The sequence below is a fragment of the Chlamydotis macqueenii genome, chromosome 14, assembly GCF_036417535.1.
Source record: "Chlamydotis macqueenii isolate bChlMac1 chromosome 14, bChlMac1.mat, whole genome shotgun sequence".
Lineage (NCBI taxonomy): Eukaryota > Metazoa > Chordata > Aves > Otidiformes > Otididae > Chlamydotis > Chlamydotis macqueenii.
Window position 1 is genome coordinate 20,643,480 of NC_141569.1, and position 22,482 is coordinate 20,665,961.

The following is a 22,482-nucleotide window of genomic DNA, read 5'->3' on the forward strand; positions in this document are numbered from 1 at the left end:
ACATGCATTTTAGCATCACTTATTCTCAATTTATTCAAATAATTCATTTTGTTAGTTTTGATAAAATTATCTGAGATAATGTTATATTTTGCATTATCATTTTTAACATAAAAGAAGATCTGGCATACCACAGAAGCTGTGGTATTCTCTACGGCACATCACAGTTACACTTCATCCTAAGTTACAAATAGAATTGTGGTCTATCCAGTCTTCATCTGTGTTCCTTGTTTGTTGGTGTTTGTTAAACTGTTAACAAACAGGATTTCATTATGCAGCTCTGTACTCAAACATGTGCTGCATTCATTTGCCTCCTCCGTATTTAACTGTGCCATGTGGATGGTCACAGATACCAGTCCACTTTGCTTCTCTTCTGACCACAGCTGATTCAGACTATTTAACAGAACGAAATGGCTGTGATGTCCAAATGTGATCTTCCAAACAAAACACAGCTCCTAAAGTTTCCGGGTTGTGGGACAGTTTCTCAGCTACCCACCAGTGATCCAAATGCACGGCAAGCAAATCATACAGCACCATCAATTTTAATGAGATGAACTAAGAGCCTGCATTCCTGAAAGTGCTTGCATGTCACTATTTTTCCTTTAAAGTTCATTGAATGTTTTAGAATCCAAATTGCAGACTGTGATCTACACTGCTTTTCTGTCATTTACAGAGAAGCTGTATTTATGCTCATTTAACTCGACAGCGTTCAGTGTAGCTAGACCATAGAACTTTTTCATTACTCTTCCAACATACTGTTGAATTTTCTATTTAGAGCCCCACCTCCTGGAGCAAAGATTTCTAGTCCTCATATTTTAAAGGAGAAATTCAAATAGACCTTAAAGATACAGAAACTAGCAGTACTACAAAAATTACATTTTTCTACCCTCATGGATTCTGGATATTGAGAGCTGATGACACAGAATTGCTGAGATTCTTTGCACAGATGTAGATGATTAGTAAAGAGAAGGGCAGCAGAGGATCCATCTCTGAGAATGGGAAGATGATAAATTTGTTATAACCTGCTAAAGATCAGATCTTCAAGTGATACAAATTTATAGAGAAACTTTGAAGAGGTTACCTGCTGGAAATTGAGCAAGCTGTTGATTTAGAAACACATAATGCAAACATGCCATTGGTAATTCAAGTAAAATAATTATTTTTTAAAAACAAAAGCATTTGTTTTGCAGTCTTGTAACCCAAACATTGCATTGCCATGCACAAAGATTAAAGAGAAATCTGACAGAACCCAGAAGAGACAAAGACTGACTGACTAGAAAGTGATCCAAAATTCAGGTATCTGGTAAGGACTATTTTGCTGCCCCACAACTTCATAAAGCAAACAGAAAGCACAAATATTGACCACAATGAAAAATGACCATGACTCAGTAGTGAAAGCCAAGTTTAAGCATCTTAGTCTCCCATAGTTTGGTTAAAAAGAAGGGAGGGGAGGAAGTCATAATTAACAAACTACTTGGATTTCAACTGCTCGAGTTACACCTGAGTTATACCAGCCTGATAACAGTAAAATCCATCACCGCGTTGCTTCCACAGTTGGAGGACTATTTTAATACACTTTTTAAACCACAATATCAACTGTCTATCAAACGAATGAAGAGAAATCAAAATTGAAAATTATTTTTGAAATCATTTTGCCAGTTATGTTTCACTGCATTTTCTTTACTTGAATACCCTGAGGTCACTTATCCTTTGTAATGACAGAGAAATTATGCAGCATCTTTCCAGCTACATTAAGGTCTTGATAATAAAAGGTCTAGCAGAACCCAGCACACATTTACAAATTACAATAGCCAGTCACCTCCTTAACACACAACCATGTTTTAGCTGTACCTTATGTTCAATTCCTAATAAGTAGGATACATAAGTTCTTATTCAGAAGATTATTTAGCTGGGAATGGCCTTTGGAAGCAGAGGGATTATCGGAAGCCACTGAAAGGTGACAGGGACAAGGTTATCAGAAGGGAAGCTGAGGCAATGCATTAGGCAATTAAGTTAGGCTTGGGGTGGACACTGTGGAAATACCTAACTCAAATTCGCCTCCGAGGTGAGGGCCATGTTTCTCTACTTTAGGCCCTAAGAGAACAGTCAGTCAAAGATCAGCAAGTCAGAAAGGTCATCTGTCACTGGAAGCCTGGTCCTTTCAGCTAGGAGCTCTGCCGACAACCAGAGAATCCCAGCAGTCCACCACATTGCCACAGTTCTAGGAAAGGGGCAAGGCCAAAGGGGCAATCACATCAACAACTCCTGGCAGCCACCTCCTATGGAAATCCCAACAGAAACTTTCCAGGCTTTCCTCTCTGGGGCTCCTCAGGATTTTGCTCAGGGTGGAAGCAAAGGTGGAACTGGCTGCAACCCCATTAACTTGACTGGAGTCACGAGTATCTCGAGTTGGAAGGGACCCATAAGGATCATCAAGTCCAATTCCTTGCTCCTCGCAGGACCAGCTAAAACTAAACACTATGAGTGTTGTCCAAACTCTCCTTGAACTCCAACAGGCTTGGTGCCATGACCACTTCCCTGGGGACCCTGTTCCAGGGACTGACCACCCTCTCAACGAAGAGCCTTTTCCTGACATCCAGTCTGAACTTCCCCTCGTGCAGCTTATAGAATCATAGAATCATAGAATAGTTAGAGTTGGAAGGGACCTTCAACGGTCATCTAGTCCAACCCCCCTGCAAGAAGCAGGGACATCCCTGACTAGATCAGGTTGCTCAGAGCCTCATCCAGCCTGGCCTTGAACGATTCCAGGGATGGGGCATCCACCACCTCTCTGGGCAACCTGTTCCAGTGCTCTACAACTCTCATTGTAAAAAATTTTTTTCTAATATCTAATCTAAACCTACCTCCTTCTAATTTAAACCCATTACCCCTTGTTCTATCACAACAGGCCCTACTGAACAGCTTCTCCCCATCTTTCCTGTAGGCCCCCTTGAGGTATTGGAAGACCGCTATCAGGTCTCCCCGGAGCCTCCTCTTCTCCAGGCTGAACAGCCCCAACTCTCTCAGCCTGTCCTCATAGGAGAGGTGCTCCAGCCCTCTGATCATCTTTGTGGCCCTCCTCTGGACCCTTTCCAACTGGTCCATGTCCTTCTTGTGTTGGGGACTCCAGAACTGGACATGGTACTCCAGGTGGGGTCTCACCAGGGCAGAGTAGAGGGGCAGAATCACCTCCCTCGACCTGCTGGCCACGCTCCTCTTGATGCAGCCCAGGATGCGGTTGGCCTTCTGGGCCACAAGGGCGCATTGCCCACTCATGTTGAACCTCTCGTCTACCAACACTCCCAGGTCTTTCTCCTCAGGGCTGCTCTCGATCCAACCCCCGCCCAGCCTGTATTTGTGCTTTGGATTGCCATGACCCAGATGCAGGACCTTGCACTTGGCCTGGTTGAACTTCATGAGGTTGACACGGGCCCACCTCTCCAGCCTGTCCAGGTCCCTCTGGATGGCATCCCTCCCTTCCAGCGAGTCGACGGCACCACACAGCTTGGTGTCATCGGCGAACTTGCTGAGGGTGCATTCTATCCCACTGTCCATGTCGCCGACAAAGATGTTGAACGGGGCCCATTTCCTCATGTCCTATTGCCAGTCACTGCAGAGAGGAGATCAGCACCTCCTCTTCTGCCACCCTTCTTGAGGAAGGTGTAGACTGCAATGAGGGCACCCCTCAACCCTCTCTTCTCCAAGCAGAACAAACCAAGTGACCTCAGCTGCTCCTTGTAACTCTTGTCCTTGTGACCTTTCACTACTTTGGTCGCCCTGCTCTGGACACTGTCTTAATAGGTTGATATCCTTCTTGTACTGGGGTGCCCACGGTGTCATTTGATTGCTACAGAACTACTTATAGAGCACTCGTGTCCTATGCCCTCTTCAACAATTACCAGCTAACCACTCTCAGACTTCACCCATATCATGACCATTCCTGAGGAACCCCTTAGAATCACCAGATATTTACCTCACCAAGCGCCAATCTGACCCTGGACAAGTGCCAGTGAAGCTAGCACTTACAGCACAGCAGGCCTGGATTTGAAATTCATATGTAGAGCAGCAGGCTAGATCAATAGAAGCAAAACCTGAGTCAGAGCTGAAGCAATAAACCTCACATTATTGCCTGAAAAGGGACAAGCATTCTCCTGATGGGCCAGCCAGACTGCTAGCCCAGGCGTGATGTGGGCACCAGTGCAGAATTTGCGCCAGCAAATAAGAGACATTGAGAACAGGACTCCAATGTGTCACCTTACAGTGATGCATAGGAGAGTATCGGAATGCAAGTGTATTAAAAAAATACATCTCGCCCATTTACTCCTTAAAAGAGTTCAAATTAAACTTCTAAAGTACATATTTCTCTGTGTTCCCTGCCTATAAGGTATTCTCAGCATCTTTCATATAGTTGCATTCACAGCAAAAACCAGAACCGACTACAAAGGAGCGTTCAGTGCCGTGAGGCGGCCCAGACGCACGGTCTAGATCCGCCGGCAGCGGCCATAATGAAACTGAGGGACGGCAGTCCAGCAGTTCGAGAACGAGCCGCACACCAGCCCAAGCGGCACGGTTCATCCGTTAACGGCTGCGAGAAGAGCCACGCGCGGCACGTACAGAGATGCATCTCGCGGGGCCTGTGTTTGCGAGGGAGACCCAACCCCGACACCCCAAAATACGCACAGGTGCGCTTCTCAAGCGACGTGCTCGGCAAGAAACCGCCCGCGAGGCTGCGGGTCACAGGCGAGGCGAGCAGGCAGGGCGGGCAGGCCCAGCCCGGGCAGCGCTCCCCGCTCTGCCCGCCGCCGGCTCACCCAGGCCCAGCCCCGGCTCTGCCGGCGGCCGTCCCCGCTCGCTGCGTTCAGCCCCGCGAAAACCCCTTCCTTTGTAACCCGCACCCAGGCGCGGCACGCCGCACCCGGCACGGGGAGGCAAGACAATGAGGGACCGGGAGCACAATAGTGCGGGACCGGAGAGAGGGGAGGTGGCTCCCGGCACGGCGCCGCAGGCTGCGTGCTGCCACACCTCTCCCTCCATCGCCATCTCCATCGCCATCTCCAGCTCGCCTCCCCGCCTCTCCATCACCTCCAGCTCGGCCCCGCCACGCCGCCGCCCCGGCCCCGCGCCCCAGCCCCCCGAAGTCATTGTTCCGCCGCCGCGGGGACCGGGCCACCCTCCCGGCGGCCGCCGCTCACCGTGCCGCGGTCAGGAGAGGATGCCGAGCGGCGAGGGAGGAGCACGGCGCACCCATCTTCCCGCCACCGCCGCGGCTCCAGCGCCCAGCACCGGCCCTGCCGGCCCCCCGCGCGCCGACGCTGAGGGCGGGCGCCCGCCCCGCCGCCTCCCCGCGGCGGAGGCCTGCGCTGCCGGGTCTGCGGCAGGCCCCGCCCCGCCGCCGCAGCGCCGCGCGCACGGCCGCCATGGCAACGCCGCGGCGAAGCGCGAGGCAGGCCGGGGGGAGGCGGCGGCCGCGCCCGCGGAGGGGCTCCTGCGGCACCCGGGCCACCCGCGGGGCAGCGGGGCCGGGGGCTCCGTCGGGGCCGCCCGCTTGGCGCGGGCCTCAGCCCTCGGGCTGGAGCCGGGGCGACACGGAGCGTGGGAGCTCTCCCTCAGGGAACTCGCGCGGGCCGGGAGCGAGAGAGGGCCTAGCGTCCCCGCTCCTGAAATCGCGCCGCGGGCCGAGAAGGCGCCTTTCCGAAGGAAGGAGTGGCCAACAAGATGGCTGTGAGACTGGTGTTCCACGGGGCCATGAGCCTCCATGGAAAGGCATCCCATAAGGGTCCGGGGAGCAACCTCCAGCCCGGACTGAGTTAATCGGAACTGTTTCTATACCTGAATAAACTGCAAAAGCAGTCATCTGCGTAGCCCAGACGTCAGTGAGGCAGTCGTGCGAACAATGACCGCAGGTTCTTCAGAAGGTTCCTCACCCCCATCCGTCTGGAGACTGACAGCGATGTCCCTGAAAGAGGTCAGTAGGCTGACAATAATAAACACATCCAGAATTCCGGTCGGTGTCCTTTTGGCACTTTACGGAGAAGATAAGTATTGCTAATGTGGACCTGGTCAGATAAGGTGTTGGTATTTCTGCAAAAATAGACTCTTCTTTTTGTGGACAAAGTGAAGACAAATGTTGCGGGTTTTTGTCTTTTTCTAACCACAGCAACATACAGGAAAAAAAAAACATTTATAGAAGTTATAAACAAGGTAGTCTAGTTGGGTACAGGATTTGCAGATTATCTCCATTCTATGAAGAAGTTCCTTGATCAGTGGCAAAATCAGAACAAAACTAGTGACAAAGGATGAATTTTGAGTCCTCTGCCCTGAACGCCAAATTTCATCAGAGCTCCCTTAATATCTAGTTGTTAGGCCTTTAAGTGCCAGTGTTTCAAACGTTTACCATTAAGTCTTTCAGAAAAGGAGAACGAAACCCGGCACTAGAAGCAGAGATCTAGGGGTAAAGAGACTGGCACTGTATGCCTGACTCATGGCTGATCAGTTTGTCACAGCTTCAGCGTCCTTGCCTCTAAAATGGAGGCATTTAGTTTTTCTCAGAGTGGTGTAAGAGATTCAGTGATTTTTAGGTTTTTTTTTCATGTTGTTCAGCGGGTTCTGTAACATGCAATACACATGAGCATTAGATGCATGTAGTACAGCCTAACACTTACCAAAGAGTGCAATAGGTTCCTCAGTTCAACCCTGCCTGAACTCGCTCCTTATGCACCTGAACTTGCCTCAAAAGGAAAGGCACTTACTGTTTATATGACAAAGTCTAAGAGCTGGAAGTGGAAGGTGCAATAAATGGGTTTTATAGAATTGCAGCATTTTCATAAGAAATATCACACAGGCAGTTAACACATTCAGTGATTGAAAAAAACTTCAATGCCCAAAATAAAACAAAGTTCTGTTTTTTAAAAGCTGTTTCTGTATATGTCTAGCCTAAATGTTTTATTTTTCATGTGTTGGTTATTGATTGCCTAGCTCTGGAAATGGCCTTCTGAAAGACCAGTACAGGGGCACAAAGAGACTGTAAAATTAGCCTCATGGGTTCTGGCGGGGTCAGTTCAATGTCCTAGGGAATCCTGTGGCAAAGAGTCAGCAAAATAGCTTGTAGGCCCCTTCCTTTGTCTGCAGGCTCCTTAGGGAGCAAGGTTGTGGTGTCAGAGTCATAGAATGGTTTGGGTTGGAAGGGACCTTACAGATCAGCTCGTTCCAGTCTCCCTGCCATGTGCAGGGATAGCTTCCACCAGACCAGGTTGCTCAAAGCTGTGTCCAGTCTGGTCTTGAACACGGCCAGGGATGGGGCATCCACAGCTGCTCTCGGCAACATGTGCCAGTGCCTCACCACCCTCACAGTAGATAATTTCTTCCTTATAGCTAATCTAAATCTACCCTCTTTCAGTTTAAAACCCTTACCCTTTCTCCTATCACTACACTTCCTGATAAAGTTTTCCCTGTCTTTCCTGCAGCCCCCTTTAGGCACTGGAAGGCTGCTCTAAGGTCTTCCCGGAGCCTCCTCTTCTCCAGGCTGAACAGCACCAGCTCTCTCAGCCTGGCCTCACAGCAGAGCTGCTCCAGCCCTCTCAGCATCTCCGTGGCCTCCTCTAGACTCACTCCAACAGCTCCACGTCCTTCTTATGTTGGGGGCTCCAGAGCTGGACACAGTACTCCAGGTGGGGTCTCACCAGGGCAGAGCAGAGGGGGAGAATCCCCTCCCTCGAGCTGCTGCCCACGCTGCTGGGGATGCAGCCCAGGATGCCGTTGGCCTTCTGGGCTGCAAGTGCGCATTGCCGGCTCATTTTGAACCTCTCGTCCACCTTCTCCTCAGGGCTGCTCTCAGTCCATTCTCCACCCAGCCTGGATTTGTGCCTTGGATTGCCGCAACCCATGTGCAGGACCTTGCACTTGGCCTGGTTGAACTCCATGAGGTTGGCATGGCCCCACCTCTCCAGCCTGTCAAGGTCCCTCTGGATGGCATCCCACCCCTCCAGCGTGTCGATGGCACCACACAGCTTGGTGTCATCGGCGAACTTGCTGAGGGTGCACGCTATCCCACTGTCCATGTCACCGATAAGGATCTTAAACAGGGCTGAGCCCAATATGGACCTCTGAGGAATGTCACTCATTGCCAGTATCCACATGGACATTGAGCTGTTGACCACCACTCTCCGAGTGTGGCCATCCAGCCAATTCCTTATCCACCGAGTGGTCTGTCCGTCAAACCCATGTCCAGTTTAGAGACAAGGGCTCCACGTGGGACAGCATCAAACACTTTGCACAAGCCCAGGCAGATGACATCAGTTGCTCATCTCTTGTCCACCAATGCTGTAACCCCATCATAGGCAGCCACCAAATTTTTCAGGCATGATTTGCCCTTAGTGAAGCTGTGTTGGCTGTCACCAGTCACCTCCTTATTTTCCACATGATTTAGCATGGTTTCTAGGAGGATCTGCTCCATGATCTTGCTGGGCACAGAGGTGAGACTGACGGGCCTGTAGCTCCCCAGGTCTTCCTTTTTTCCCTTTTTTAAAAATGGGGGTTATGTTTCCCCTTTTCCAGTCAGTGGAAACCTCACCAGACTGCCAGCGACTTCTCAAATACGATGGGCAGTGGCTTGGCAACTTCATCCACCAGTTCCCTCAGGACCCACAGACATATATCATCAGGTCCCATGGACTTGTGCACCTTCAGGTTCCTTAGATGATCTCAAACCCTGCTCTTCTCCTACAGCAGAGAGTTCTTCATTCTCCCAGTCCCTGCCTTTGCCTTCTGTGATTTGGGCGCCTTGGCTGTTGCACCTGCCAGAGAAGATCGAGGCAAAAAAGTTGAGTGCTTCAGCCTTTTCTCCATGTCGGTTGTAGCCAGGTTTGTACAGCTGTACAGTTTCTTTCATCTTCCTTTGTTGTCCCATGTACCTCTTCAAACCCTTCTTGTTATTTTTCACGTCTCTAGACAAGTTCAGCTCCAGCTGTGCCTTGGCTTTCCTGATCCCGTCCCTGCACTCCTGGGCCGTATCCCTGCAATCTCCTCAGGATGTGTATCCCTACAACCACTGCCTATGCATTGTGGGTCCTCAATTCCTGCTGCTCCACAGGCCCTGAAATGGAGGTACAGGTGAGGGGACATGACAGCCAATACTGTCACATCCAGCACAGTCACACCCAGTATAGTCCCTTCTCCAACACTGTTTGAAGGTGAGGGTGAGTACTGAGGGACAAAGGCAAGCCAAGGTTTGGCTTGATCTAAACTCCTCCAAACTGCCAGAACACTTTTGAATTGTTTCCCCTCCGTGTGCGGTACAGGAAATGCAGCACTCACGGTGTGATGACCCCAAGTCCCCTATCACTTGACTGAATTTTACATTATTCTTGCTTTACATCCTAACAATTGAAGATGAACACCAAGATCCAACATGCAACAACACTGATTTGGGAGCACGTTTAATCATAACTAACTTATGCATTTCACTGGTTGTTAAAAAAACCCCAAACAGGGCAGGGGGGACAGCGGTATTTACTTTTATATGCTAAATAACTAGAAATTGTGCCTGGTATCCACAAAGCAAATGGGCACAAGGATAAACCTCAGAGCTGCTTCCTATTCCTTTTCAATGTTAAAAGACCAAGAATAAAAATAAATATATGCATAGTAATTTTTCTTTCTTTTTTCTGTGTTTTTCTTCAGTGACCAAGGGGCTGTTAAGCAGCTGCTTCTCCATACATTATCCTGTGGCATCTTCTATGCTGGTGCTTGCTTCAGCTGTAGGTGTATTTTGTGGTAACTCAAACACCCTATTCGCATACTTGCTCCATGTTGACAGTTTAATGGTAGCGGTGTTTACTATTTCAAGTCAGTCCTTGATTTTGACCAATAAAACCTTCTGACACCACGGTACAAAATACTAATTTAGATACTGACTCTTCATACGTTAGGAAGAGCTTGTACTCAGGATTCACAAGCTAACAAGGGGCAGTTAAATTTTTTGAGACATTGACTACTGAGAATAAGAGAGCACAACAGAGAACAAAAACCTATCAGATTAATGTATAATCAGGTACAGAATTATTAACACGTTTGAGCTGTGCAGCAAGAGCAGCCTCCTTTCCTCTTAGTGACCTGGGAGGGGGACTCCCAGGCAGTGCTGTGGAGAGGCTCAGCACAGGCTGAGAGCCCTTCCTGGGGGAGCTGCCTTTAAACTGAGCTGGTTGCTTTTGTCTCCTGGGCTGTGTCACAGCCCCACCTGCATCCGGCCGTGGGTCCTAGTGGCCTGGACCAGCTGGACCTCAGACCAGCCTTGTCGCTGTGGACTTGCCTGGCAACAGGGCGTCTTGGCTGTTCCGGACCACTGTCCCATGCCAGGCCTGCTCATCTGGCTCGGGCACCGTGGGGGCAGGCCCCTGCCCTGCCAGGCTTCCCAGCGCAGGGGTCCCAGCTGCCCCATCCCTGGAGAGCAGCTAGCCCACGCTGCACCCTGACATGCGTCAGAAGAGATGGCAGCTATTGGCACCACAGCCGAGCCTTTCTGTTGACGTAGGTTGTTGTAACCACAGCACTGGTGTGCGCACCTCCCTGTAGGTGTACAAATGCCACAAAACATAGTTGTGTCTGAATTAGTATTTCTGCCTATGCACAGAGCAAAGCAGTTTAACAGATGAGGTTGAGAATTCTTTTCTGTTACCTCCGGATTCATAATTTGGGAGGATAGTACTAACAGTACTAATGCCAAGAAATGTTAAGAAATTCAGATTTTGTTCATTCCAAAGGGGTCTCTTAAAAGACTACCACAGTGTAGTTTTCCTCCCAGGGTCAGAGTGTGGTACCTATCCAACAGAACAAAACAGCTGGAAAGCTACTGATGGCAAAATTAACCAGCACCTTAGTAATTTTTCTTTAGTCATACCAGATTGCAGAACAATAGAGTTATCACAAAATTTTAGGCATGCAACTTCAGGCATGCAAAATAATCGGGAAGCTTAAATGAAGACTGTTCCACAGGCTCCCATGCAGCACAATGAGCATCACAGACTTCAGAACCAGCAGTAAAAGGCTATAATCCCTCTCGAGCACTACAGGGAGGTTAAGGGTAGCACCAGTACTTGCACGCTTGCAAAAGTAGGAAATTTATTAAGTAAAACGGAGCCTTTGAAATGGTACTCACTTGATACTACAGACACAGGCAAAACCCCCCTTGAACTCTCTTCAGTTTGTCTGGAGTGGGGGGAAATTCCTTTCTGTTGCCAAATCCGATGATCAGTTTAACTCTGAGCATGTGATCGGACACTTTCCCTTTATTTGATCTGGTCTATTAATAATAGTCTGTTAGATTTTTCTTGCTGATTATTTATTACAAATGTTATTTAGGTCTTCCTCAAACGCTAACTGTCAATACACTTTATACTTCAAATCAACTACTGCATTAAGCTGCCTACGCCATATGTTAAGAGTAATTTTAGGTTAGCTTGTTTCTTCAGGGTCTGGCCCTACGTTAAAAACAATTTACAGCTTTTTTTTTTGTTTTGAAAGAATCCCCTTATTTCAAACTGTAAATCTTGCACTATCTCAACTGAAGAAAGTTATGTAATAGCAGAGGGCAAAAATGTTTTAGGCACACATAACAAAAGTAAACAAATCTTCAATTTATTAAGGAAGTACAGATGGGAGAAAAGAGCAGGGCAGGCAAGAGTGACAAGAGTGCTGATGGGTAGGGGTAAGCAGAAAAGCTACCAACTGCATGCAAGCAGGCTGCTGGTCAGTAACCTTTGTCTGGCTGAGACTTGTGACTCGTCACCATAGTGTGTTCCACACCTACTAAACACTATTTGGTGCCCGTTTTCTGTACCACTGTGCTCTGTACTTTGTTTATGTACATACATGTATGTCACAAGGCTAACTGGGACTAGCCAGGAAACAGGAGAAACCCAAAATCTGTAGATGCCCTAGAGGTCCAGAGTTGAGACTGAACAAGATACCCAAGGTCTAGAGATGGATCTCAAAGAGACTTAAAGTCATGGACAGAGACTGGAGAGACCAGAGAATGTGAACATGTACTTAACACTGAAAGCACACGTGTGTTCCACTAGCAAACGTTAAGCAAATAGGAACAGGATCAGGCCACTTCCAGTTTCAGTTTTAAGCAAGCGCATCTAAGGGCGCTAGCCTCTTGTTCGTGTTAATCTGTTAATTTATGGTCATGTCTGTAGTACCTGGGCATAAACGGGCATATTTGAAATTCACACTTAGCCTCACTGTTGGCTGGATGCATGAACAGGAACAAGCAGCAGCCCTGCAGGGGGGAAATCCCCTGCACCATACTGTCCTGGCCGTACTTAAGAAGACAATCTGTTATGGTTTATCCAATTTCATTTGCTACAGTACATATGAAAGCTGCACCATAAAGAAGCCCAAAGACAGTAACTTAATAATTAGTTTAATTGTTCTATCCCACTGTTTGCCTTTCTGAAAGCCAAAGTATTTGTCAGATACAAAGACAGAACAGTAAACAACTGCCACCTGTGGCTACTCAGAATTCCCTGACACTTCTCAGTCCTTCAACATAGCCATGGCACCTATATCTAAGCACCTGTATCTATGCTTTGATGGAACATCTTCTGTGTAGTTCAAGACAAGCAAAAGTCCTTAAGTAGCCAGGTAGGTAACAGGTTCTGATGTACACAGCAATGATACCACTAAGAGGTCATCCAAAGAAGTTCAATAAAGACTGGAGGTAACAGGGCAGAATCAAACTTCAAATGTATTTTAACTCAAGCAGACAAGCTCTTCCCAATCCTCAGTTAGCAGTAGTCCTGTTTATTGGACTATGTCTGCCCTCTGACTGGAATGACTCGGTGAGAAGTACAGCAGGTCCTCACATCTCAGCATAGGCACTTTCACATAGGCTGCACCTTTTCCTGTTGGGGCACATCCATCTTCAGCTGTGGGCTCTAGTAACTCCTAGCCTTCACATGAAGGCAACAATGAATGTAGTTTCACTAGAAAGAAATAAGTGGTTGCAAGCCCCATCTGCAATGTCACACAATGCATGCGTTAGAAGCATCAGCATTGTTCATGGTGTTACAGAAGACAGATTGAGTGGGGAGACACGACGTGTGGGCGTGTTGTTGGCTGACAGTGATGCAGGGAGGAAAAAGGGAGCAGCAATATCTGTGGATGATGTTTCTCCTTGGTTGCGAAGCTGTAAGATCTGTCGCAGCAGTGCCTTCCCTTCTTCTCTAGTCTGAAATGAATTTGTAAAAAAACAGAATACACCTGTGGATGGGTGGTTTCTGGATCAAATTCAGTATGTAAGCAGTATGTTTGTAGTTTGTCATTCTGTAAGGCTGCAAGCTATAAAAACCATCCTAATTTATTTTTTCTTCTGCTGCTTAAAAATGTTAAGGTATGCCACTTTTGTTTTCAGTCTTTCCTCCTTTTACTCACTTGATTTGCATGTTACTTGGGTATTCAGATAGCATTACCAACCACTGAAGCTGTCTAAATAGTCCAACAAAAAGTAGACTAGAGAAGCTTTAACTAAGCTGAATTCAGGTTCTCCAGAACCAGTTCCAGACAGCTTTGTTAAGCATAGGCCAAACACCTTGTACTCATGGCTAGTGTCCACCATTAGGCTGAAGTTAAAAATCCAGAATTGCTCACTTACAGATATAGAACATCTCAGAATACGGAGTCATATACAAAACCCAAGTACTATTACATCCTCTGTACTGTCTACACACAGAACATGAGGAAAAAAAAAAGAAAAAAAATAAGTTACATGAGTACCATCACCACAGTGTGTTGGAGTTTGACCATTTAAGCACCTCCTCACTACCAAGACTTTCATAAGTCTTAAGACTGCCACGTGGAGCCACAAATTCTTTTACTTAGTGAACCCCACTGAGACATGGTTCCATTTTACTATCTACACCAAATTCCGTTATTTTAGTTAATCATAAGCAACATTAGTGATCAGGTATACAACACTACCACTTAAGATGTTATCCGCATGGCAGACAGCCCTCATTCCTTCAATAAAGGATTCCTTCTACTCTGAGGGGAGCCAAGATCAAGATCTTAGATCCCCTAAGAAAGAAACAGTAAAGATTAGACAACTACTCACATCATTGAATGCACAGCACTTCTGAGCACATGCTGAGGCTTCATCCCAGAGCTTACACTTGAAGTAATACTGGGCCAGGTAACGGAAGGCAGTGCTGACCTCCAGGTGCTCCACTATCTCCTACAGTGATGGGGGGGTAAAAACCATAATCCTTGAGTGCCTTCCAAGGTAGTTCTACACCATGTTTCAGTCTCCTTTTAGTCCCAAGATATCATCTTACCCCACAGGAATAGATATCCTGGATGTATTTGATATAGCACTGAGCTGCTTGTTCAGATTCATTCAGCTGTTCATGCAGCCTAGAAAAGGAGAAAAATGGGCCACTGGAACAAGACTGCACTGTCAAAGACCTTCTTGGTCTATGAAGAAGTACCTTCTCAACCTGATCTAGACTAAAGCCAGCTAGTTTCCTTCAGAATTTGCAAGATATGCACTGTGTACTGCCTGCTGCCCCTCCCAGAAAGAGATGATCCAGCTTGAGAACTCTTACATTACCAGGAAGGTGGCCAGTCAGATACTAACTGCTAGAAGCAGTAACAACCAAAGCAGGGATCTTTGATTATTCTGTGACATTTTAAAGCTTTTAACAAACCTTTGCCATCCTATTTACTGGATATTTCCTCCAGTGCTTCTTTTCCCCCCTGCTACATCCCAAACGTCTTTGTACAGCAGCTTCACTTGCCCTTTTCCTTCCCCTTCACTATTTCCCCTTTCCGCTTTCTATTACTTTATCCTGACCAAAAACTATATCTGATGTCAGGGAGTTAATATTTATTTCACATTAGACCCTTTCCCAATGTCACAACTATACACTACGGGAAAAAAAATTAAACAAAACAAACAAAAAAAAAAGCCAATTTTGTGTATCATCTACCATCAAGGATTGCTTTAAGTTTCAATACAACATATACAACTGCTAGCATTGCCTACTCTAATAACCTCAGGATCCAGGTTGCTGCCTTGCAACCCGCATTAGGCTACGATTCCCTCTAATTATCTGAGGGAAACTTAAAGCTACAGCTGGACACCAGAATTTGTAGTCGCTACAGACCTAAAGATACTAGTTATTACACAGCTCCAGAAGTACTACTACCTAACATCAATTCCACCTGTTTTGCATTTAGTATTTTATCATTAGGTATCAAAGTGCTAGCTGCATTTAGCACAATCCTGACAGTTCAGTGATAATATATACTCACTTCGCTAGTTTCACCAGTGCCATTTTCTCCACATCTCCCACAGCATAAGCTCTCCAATAGCACTGTCAAGGAAGGAAAGTCAGTCAAGCACACCACAGAAATGACTCCAGCTCACGACTCATGCAGGCAGGTTACAAACAGAAAACATGGCTTTCCAGCAAAGGGGCATATATCATCTGCAGATGACTTTATTTATCAGGTGCTCTAATCACATTGCAGAACTTGCCCAATCCTAATCACCACAGAAATGGTTTCAATAAGCTTCTAACAATACACCATATGCATTTCCAGTAGCACTGGCTACACGATTTTGCTGCGACTCTATCTAGTGTCCTGGGAGACATCCTAATGCCTTACTGCACACATCAGTTCTCACTTACCTTTTTAGCTTCCACCAGCTGATTGAGTTTCTCATAGCATTCTCCTAGAGCAACCAGCATACGAGAATCATTTGGTCTGTAAAAGAACAATTCCTAAATGTAGTTTAATGGACAGGCAGCTGATCTCAGGGTGCGGTGAGGGGGGAGAAAGTCTCCGTCTAGCAATGCCTGTCATCCTCTCTTATATAAAACTTCACTTACACTCCTTGACCAGCATTCCTTGGCATTTAACTGACAAATGCCTTTGTTAACTAATACAAGTAAAATGATTTGGAATAGTGAGACTGCACAAATCACATAGCATTTGTGTTCTCCCTTCCCCAACACAATTTCTGCATGTAAATTCCTTAGCTAGTAGCAACCATTTCAAAGTGAACACCAAAGAACAAGGGTCCGTTCTCAACTCTACCTGAGCTGGTGGGCCCGTCGGTAGTAATAGAGACAGTAAAATGGCATTTTGAGGATTTCATAGGTTTGCCCCAAGCCATACCATGCTCTGTAGTCCCTTTTGTTCACCTCTATTGCATGTCTGTCAAAGAAAAGGAGATGAACTAGTCAGAAAGCAGTAAGGATCAAAATCAAGACAGAAATCAGCAAAAGGCTAACAAAAATTAGAAGATACTGCTTCAATCCTTACGTATGCAGACTCAAACATAATTTTGTGCAGTACATGAGTGATACCTATAAGCCTGGATAGCTGCAGATGTGTTCTTCATTTCCATATACTCATGTCCCATCAGTGTCCAGGCTCCCAGATAACGAGGATTCAGTTTCAAGGCCCTCTGGAAATAGAGTGCTGCTTTTTCATGCTGGGAACGCAAGCTATAATAATTCCCTGAAGCAAAAGTCACAATATTTAAATAAATTAAAAACAAACAAAAAAACAGCAGAGAAGTAGGAAAAAAAAAAAAGATGGAAGAGATATTATCTACTGCCTCCTAACTTAAATTATAAAAAGAGAGTCCTATTAAGGGCAGATCCAATTCAAATCTCAAAAGACCTAATAGCAGTTTGCTCTCCAGTGTTCTAGCCAACCTGTTTCCAATTGTACCCATCAGTTAAGATCCCATCACCCTGGCCTTAAAACTTACATCATGATCTAACAAATTAATTTCCCAGTCCTGACACACAATTATTTCCACTGGAGTTTCAGGAACATAAATAAAGGGATTATCAGCTACGTGGGCCTTCGTAATGATTTGTTCAACTCCTTTCTGCACTGATGGTATTACAGCACCTCTTTCAGAGATAAAGAGTGCTCTGCCATTTAGTCTGCTTCGTATGCCACCTGAAACCACATTCATCAAGTAGTTTTGATAGGCTTGCTGGCTGATCATTTTCACAACTGTTTCTAAGATTTCCTCACGCAGCCTGCGGACAGCATAATAAGAACATGTAGAAGAGCTGGCTCTTACCAATTACACAGCATGTCTCAACACGATACTTGTCTATCTCACAGAGATTGTGAGCCAGGTAGCTCAACTCAGGCTTCATGCTCTAGTTAAACAAAAACATGAAAGTGATGAGAAAAGGAGCATGTTACAGTTTCAAAGAAAAACAGGGCTGTTAACAGTGCATACGCTGCATCTATAGAGTTGTGAAGCAAGAGAGCAGAAGCTGGAAGCCTATATTCAGAGAGGCTAAACAGCACCAGCTGCTTCGCCAGTGTTTAACACACCTCTGGTAAATACCATCATTATGTGCAGGCAATAGGAGCGCTTACCCTTACGTATAGCAAGTTGGAGAAAGTGTCCATGTTTTCTATCCTGTAAGGATCTTGTTTCCTTAGCTCATTAAAGATGGATAACGCTTTGTCAATATCTGAAGAAAGAACAGCAGATTGGAGAACAAGGACTATAAATGCAAAGTCTGCATTAAGAGGCTCCTTCCTACTAGGCAGTAAGTGTCACTGACCTCGGATATTGTGGTAGGCAACTGCAATCTGAGAGATTATGTAAGCACTTTTGGAAAATCCTGCATCAATGAGACTCTGATACTTCTGCAGAGCCTCCTCTATCAGCTGCAGCTCTGTATAAATATGTGCAAGAAAGAACTCTTTCATCCAGGTATCTGGCAGGGACAGGAACTTCAACTGGCAAGAAGCAAAAGAAGAGATGACAATCAGCAGTATTCTAACAGCCACTTGTGGCAAAGAATCCATTATCTTCCCTCCCACAACAGTCTCAAGGGAGGCGGCTTTCCTGCAATTGCTGTCTTAAACCATTAACACCAGCTACAAAAGAGTAGTATTAGGACTAGAGCTAATACCAGATTCTTCCAAAGGAGAGATTAAATAATGCCTATAAATTGAGAATATTGAAACATGAAAGGAGCATTAAGACATTCAGCCTAAAAAGCAGTACAATATGGACAACAATTCCATTTAGTCACTCCCAATCTATTCCCATGACTGCTGAAATCACAGAAGAATTGAAGCCATTTCATTTGGTCAATTGATGAAGGAATTATTGTCTTCAAATCTGACAGCACCTGGCCTCTGATTCAGCCACCAGCCTTATTTCTCCACTAAATTCAAAAGTCCTTCAAAAGACCGTACTTTCTTCCTGTGTTTGAACATCAGTATCACATCACTACTTTTGATGAGCTAGGTGAATAGACTCCAAATAATCTCATCAAGAAAGCATTTGCCTTTTTCCACAAATCAGTAAGGCTCTCCTCTGTGCCACCTCTACTTTAAGTATTCCACCAGCCAGAATTGACTGAAGAATTCTAGGAGTGGTCTCATCCCATGCGTAGAGAAAAATTATCTATTTTCTTTTTATATCTAAGTTCAATTCTTCGATACAGTTCACCTCATATATGTGGCTTTGTATTTGACAAAGGGAACACCTACCATTAGTGTTGTACTTTTAAAAGCAATGATTCTATATACACTTTCAGGCAACAAAAAATAACTGTGGAACTAGAACCAGAGTAAGGGGGGGAAAGGGGGAGTTAAAAAAAAAAAAAAAAAAAAAAGGTATCTCAGTAGGATCTCCTTCATATGACAAGGCAATAACCCTGCTGACAGCTACTTCAGAATACCTGAATTAGCAATTTCTTAAACCACTTTGTGAGTGAATAATAAGAATTTAGCCCAGCCTGTATAAAGACTCTCAAGCTACAGCATAGCAAGCAACTGAAGAAGAGGCTTTAACAACATAATTTACAATCTTGGATTGCCTTGCCTGATAGAGTCTCACAGAATAATGCAGTGGGCAACATCAATCTTGTGGCCACTGAACCGTTAGTTACTGAATAAGGTTAAACCCTGGAATTTGTTATCACATCTTGTTATCTTCCAAGTTTTACCATCTCTTTATCTGTAATCAAGTTGCAAAGTTCCAGCCAGGCTCCCCAGTGCAAAGGTAAGACATGGGCAGCTTCAACAAACACGTCTATTGCTTCTTTCACCAAGTCCAGCTTCCGTAGCACGACACCATACCTGTAAAGTTAGCAAGTTAATCAGAATCATGAAACTCTGCATATCCACACAAATACACATTAATACATTACAAACACATGCAGACACTTACAGGTAAAGGCCAAATCCATCCAGTTCCCGTGCCTTGTGTTTCTTGCTGAGCTCAACTCTCAGTTCTCGTAGAGCTTCATTTTTCACCTGTCCTTTTTCCAGAGGTCCTGTATGAAGAGAAAGTCAAACAGCTAGCTTTCAATCACGATTCTTACCACAGCAGTTACAGAGTCTAGGGTATATTCAGAACCATCACTGACATGACCTGAAGGCTTCCCAGTCTGTGATTATTTTCCTCTTTTTAAAATAAAATCACTTAGTCTGATCACCTGCTTTAACAGAAAAACTAACAGATGAAAATCCGTGACCTGTATTAAGCCAATGAATCAAGAGAGAACAAAAGAAATCGTGTTACAGCGCACTATTATCCAAAAATTGAGGGGAAAGCCATAAAAACATCATTGAAATGAAGAGACATTACTGTAAGCTTGTGTTCCCTGATACCAAAGACTTACCCAAACTATCCACTGTCTCATCATCCTTCTTCTTTTCCCCTGACTGTAGAAAACAGAGGAAAACCAAGATTACATTACAATAGCATATTCCTTATGTCTGCTGCAATGCTAGCAGCAGTATGCAAATCGAGTTTTCACAAACACTATAGCTCTAAAAAGAACACTCCTGTTCGTGTTTCCCCTCTCCCCAGCATATAATTTAGACTTCCAGGTGGTCATTTGGAACAGAATAGGCAAAAAATAAGGTATGTCGGGGACAGGTAGGAAGCAGAGGAGTTCAGTGCTAAAAGGTAACTTTTTTTTCTATCTTACCAGGTATCTGGAGTACATATACAAGAAGTAAGCTTTCTGGCTCTTGCAGCCCCGTAGAAAATAGGCAGCCCTGTCATATTCCTTTAGATCAAAGTAAGACTTGGCTAACGTATAGGCATCCAGATCACGAGCATCCTCCTGCAGGGACACAGAAGAACTTTAAAACCTCAGAAGCTCTGACGCACTTTAGGAAAAATCACCTAGTTTCAAACATATCAATGAAACCACTTTGAAAGCTAAAAACATAGTTTATTCATCCTCAAAAATGGCTTGAGTACTTATAGAAGTCTCTCCCTTCCCTCACGTTACTAGATTCCTAGTCCTCAAATAATGGGTACAGACTAGTTAGAAGCATTTAAAATAAACAGTGAGATTCCTGAAAACAAATTGTGGCAAGCTGCCAGAAGGCATGAATTACCTTTTCAATGAGCATGAACGATAAATAAGAAACCTACTACTCAGGAACTCCGTATTAAACAATATTAAGTCGCTGACTATGCACTTAGGAGATGCTACACTGCTGTAATTTAACAAAACAGGCATATACCTGGAAGTCCTACTGTACACCTAGGGAGGTGGGGATGCAGATACAACTTGTTTCTTGTGTCCTAATGCATAAGTTCAGCGGCACAGCTTAATTTGTAGTACAATAAGTTTCAGCTTTAGTAAAGATGAGTAAAAATAAAAATTAAGTAGCAAGATTTCAAATTTTGCTTACAGAGTATCTCACTGAGGGCACAGCAACATGTAAAATGAAATGCTTTCACCTGGGAAAGCATATTCAGCTCTGCCTGCCCCACTAGACACAGAATAGAAGGGAACTTCACAGCATTACCAAACAACCGGCACTCCGAACACACTCCTGAACGAGTTTTCTAGAAAATCGGTATCACATAGTTACGGCCTACCAACAGTTGCAGACAGGATTAAAACGCAACCCGCGACCCCTGCCAGCAAGAACCAAAGCACCTTCTCTTCGAGCTCACAACCGCTTCTGCCACAAACTGCGCCCGCCCCGCCTGTTCGCCGCGCGGCAGCGTTCCCGGCACCGCTGCCCCCGGGCCTTTACCTCCGTGAGCGCAGGGGGCGGCGGCAGCTCGCTCAGCGGCAGCGGCTCCAAGGCAAAGGCCAGCTCGGAGGCCCTGCGAGGGGGGAGAACCGTTAAGCACAAGGCCCGCCGGCCGTGGGCTGAGGCCGGCCGGCCCGCCCGCAGCGCTCACCACTTCCCGCTGTGCTGCAGGCCGCGCTCGCGGCTCCGCTCCGCCACGCTCAGCAGCTGCTTCTTGATCTCCCGCAGGTCCGAGAAGTCGCTGCTCCCCAGCGCCGCCGCCGCCGCCCCCGCGGCCGCCATCCCGCCGGCGCGCCTTCCAGCCAATCGCAGCCCCGCACACTCAGCGCCCTTCCTCTCTGTAGACGCAGCCTTCTCCTTGGGTGAGCTCGAGACACCTCGCTCCCAATCAAGGGAGGCGCGCGGAAGCCCTGGCGCGTGATTGGCCAGCTGTCGCGGGAGCGCGCTGCCGGCGCCGGGAGCGGGGACCGCTGGGGAGGGGGATGTGCTCGCGGCCGCAGCGGTGCGAGGGCCGTGGTGCGGGGGTGACGGAAGGACGGCACTGGGTTAGCATGGTGTCACCGTACTTGATTCATTATTATCGTAATAAGAGGGTTTTGGTTTTTTTTTGTTGGAACACTGAATGTCACCGTTTCTTATTACGCTGAATCCGGTTCGGTTTCTGAGGTGCCACCGCTTTCAGCGTGCTGATGATTGCTGTGACAGTTCCTAGGCCGTGGCTGTTGGTCTGTAACCGTTTAATCCTGAGCAGCCTCCTGAAATCAAGGTTGTCCTACAAAGGTTGAGAGAAATAGGAATAGCCCAATTTATTGATTAAGTGGGAAATGATGGGTTATTTATAGTCTTTCTTGGTCTTTCAAATAGACAAAGCAAAATAGTCCATTGTTTGAAGTCTCATTTTAATATTACATATTTTTCTCCTCTCTTAATTTTAGCGAAATATGTTGCAAGTTTGGTTGTAGCTTTGACAGAAAATACATGTATTACGCTGACAGCCCATGTATCCAAGATGGGAATAAATGTTTCTTTTTTATTCTTTTTATTACAAGGATGGGTCTAGTCAACACGACATGCCTGACTCATTTCTCCTTCCCTCTGTCCTTGCCCCACCCCAAAACACAGACGAAAAGAGACTCAGATATTTTTTTTTTTTCTGAAGATAGATTTTTTTTTGTCCTTACAGCCTTTGTGTTCTCCCTGTCTGGGAATCAGCTGTTAAAGTGGGCTGTTCTGTACTCCTAAATTTTGTATTTGATATTTGTTTGATAATTGCATTTTTTTTTTAATTTAAAGATACTCGGTTTTTACAAGAATCCAATTTGTGTGTGTGTGTCTGTGTGAAGTCTGTCAAGTAATTTTATCAAAGTCTGTTTATCTTCAGTTTTGGAACCACTGGGTATTGCATGCTGTTTTCCTGGCTGGAAA

The 22,482-nt window shown here is 45.8% G+C and overlaps 2 protein-coding genes across 3 annotated transcripts in view; both read right to left on the bottom strand.

The window, feature by feature from the left end:
- The window catches only part of JAKMIP2 (janus kinase and microtubule interacting protein 2), a 65,388-nt gene extending 60,126 nt beyond the window's left edge, over positions 1 to 5,262 (bottom strand). For both annotated transcript variants that reach the window (XR_015260115.1, XM_086758900.1), the window contains exon 1: positions 5,190 to 5,262. The gene's annotated coding sequence lies outside the window, so the exon portion shown is untranslated. The remainder of the gene's footprint in view (positions 1 to 5,189) is intronic.
- Positions 5,263 to 12,729: 7,467 nt separating this feature from the next.
- Positions 12,730 to 21,339, bottom strand: CDC23 (cell division cycle 23). Its single transcript, XM_086759137.1, has 16 exons — positions 21,209 to 21,339; positions 21,058 to 21,130; positions 19,989 to 20,126; positions 19,677 to 19,719; positions 19,223 to 19,328; positions 18,999 to 19,131; positions 17,601 to 17,778; positions 17,410 to 17,507; positions 17,102 to 17,183; positions 16,368 to 16,521; positions 16,096 to 16,215; positions 15,687 to 15,762; positions 15,307 to 15,368; positions 14,328 to 14,406; positions 14,108 to 14,227; positions 12,730 to 13,225 (listed from the first exon to the last, which is right to left on the bottom strand). Exons 1-16 carry the CDS (start codon positions 21,337 to 21,339, stop codon positions 13,055 to 13,057), a joined length of 1,764 nt encoding a protein of 587 aa, XP_086615263.1. The 3' UTR covers positions 12,730 to 13,054.
- Positions 21,340 to 22,482: the final 1,143 nt, after the last annotated feature.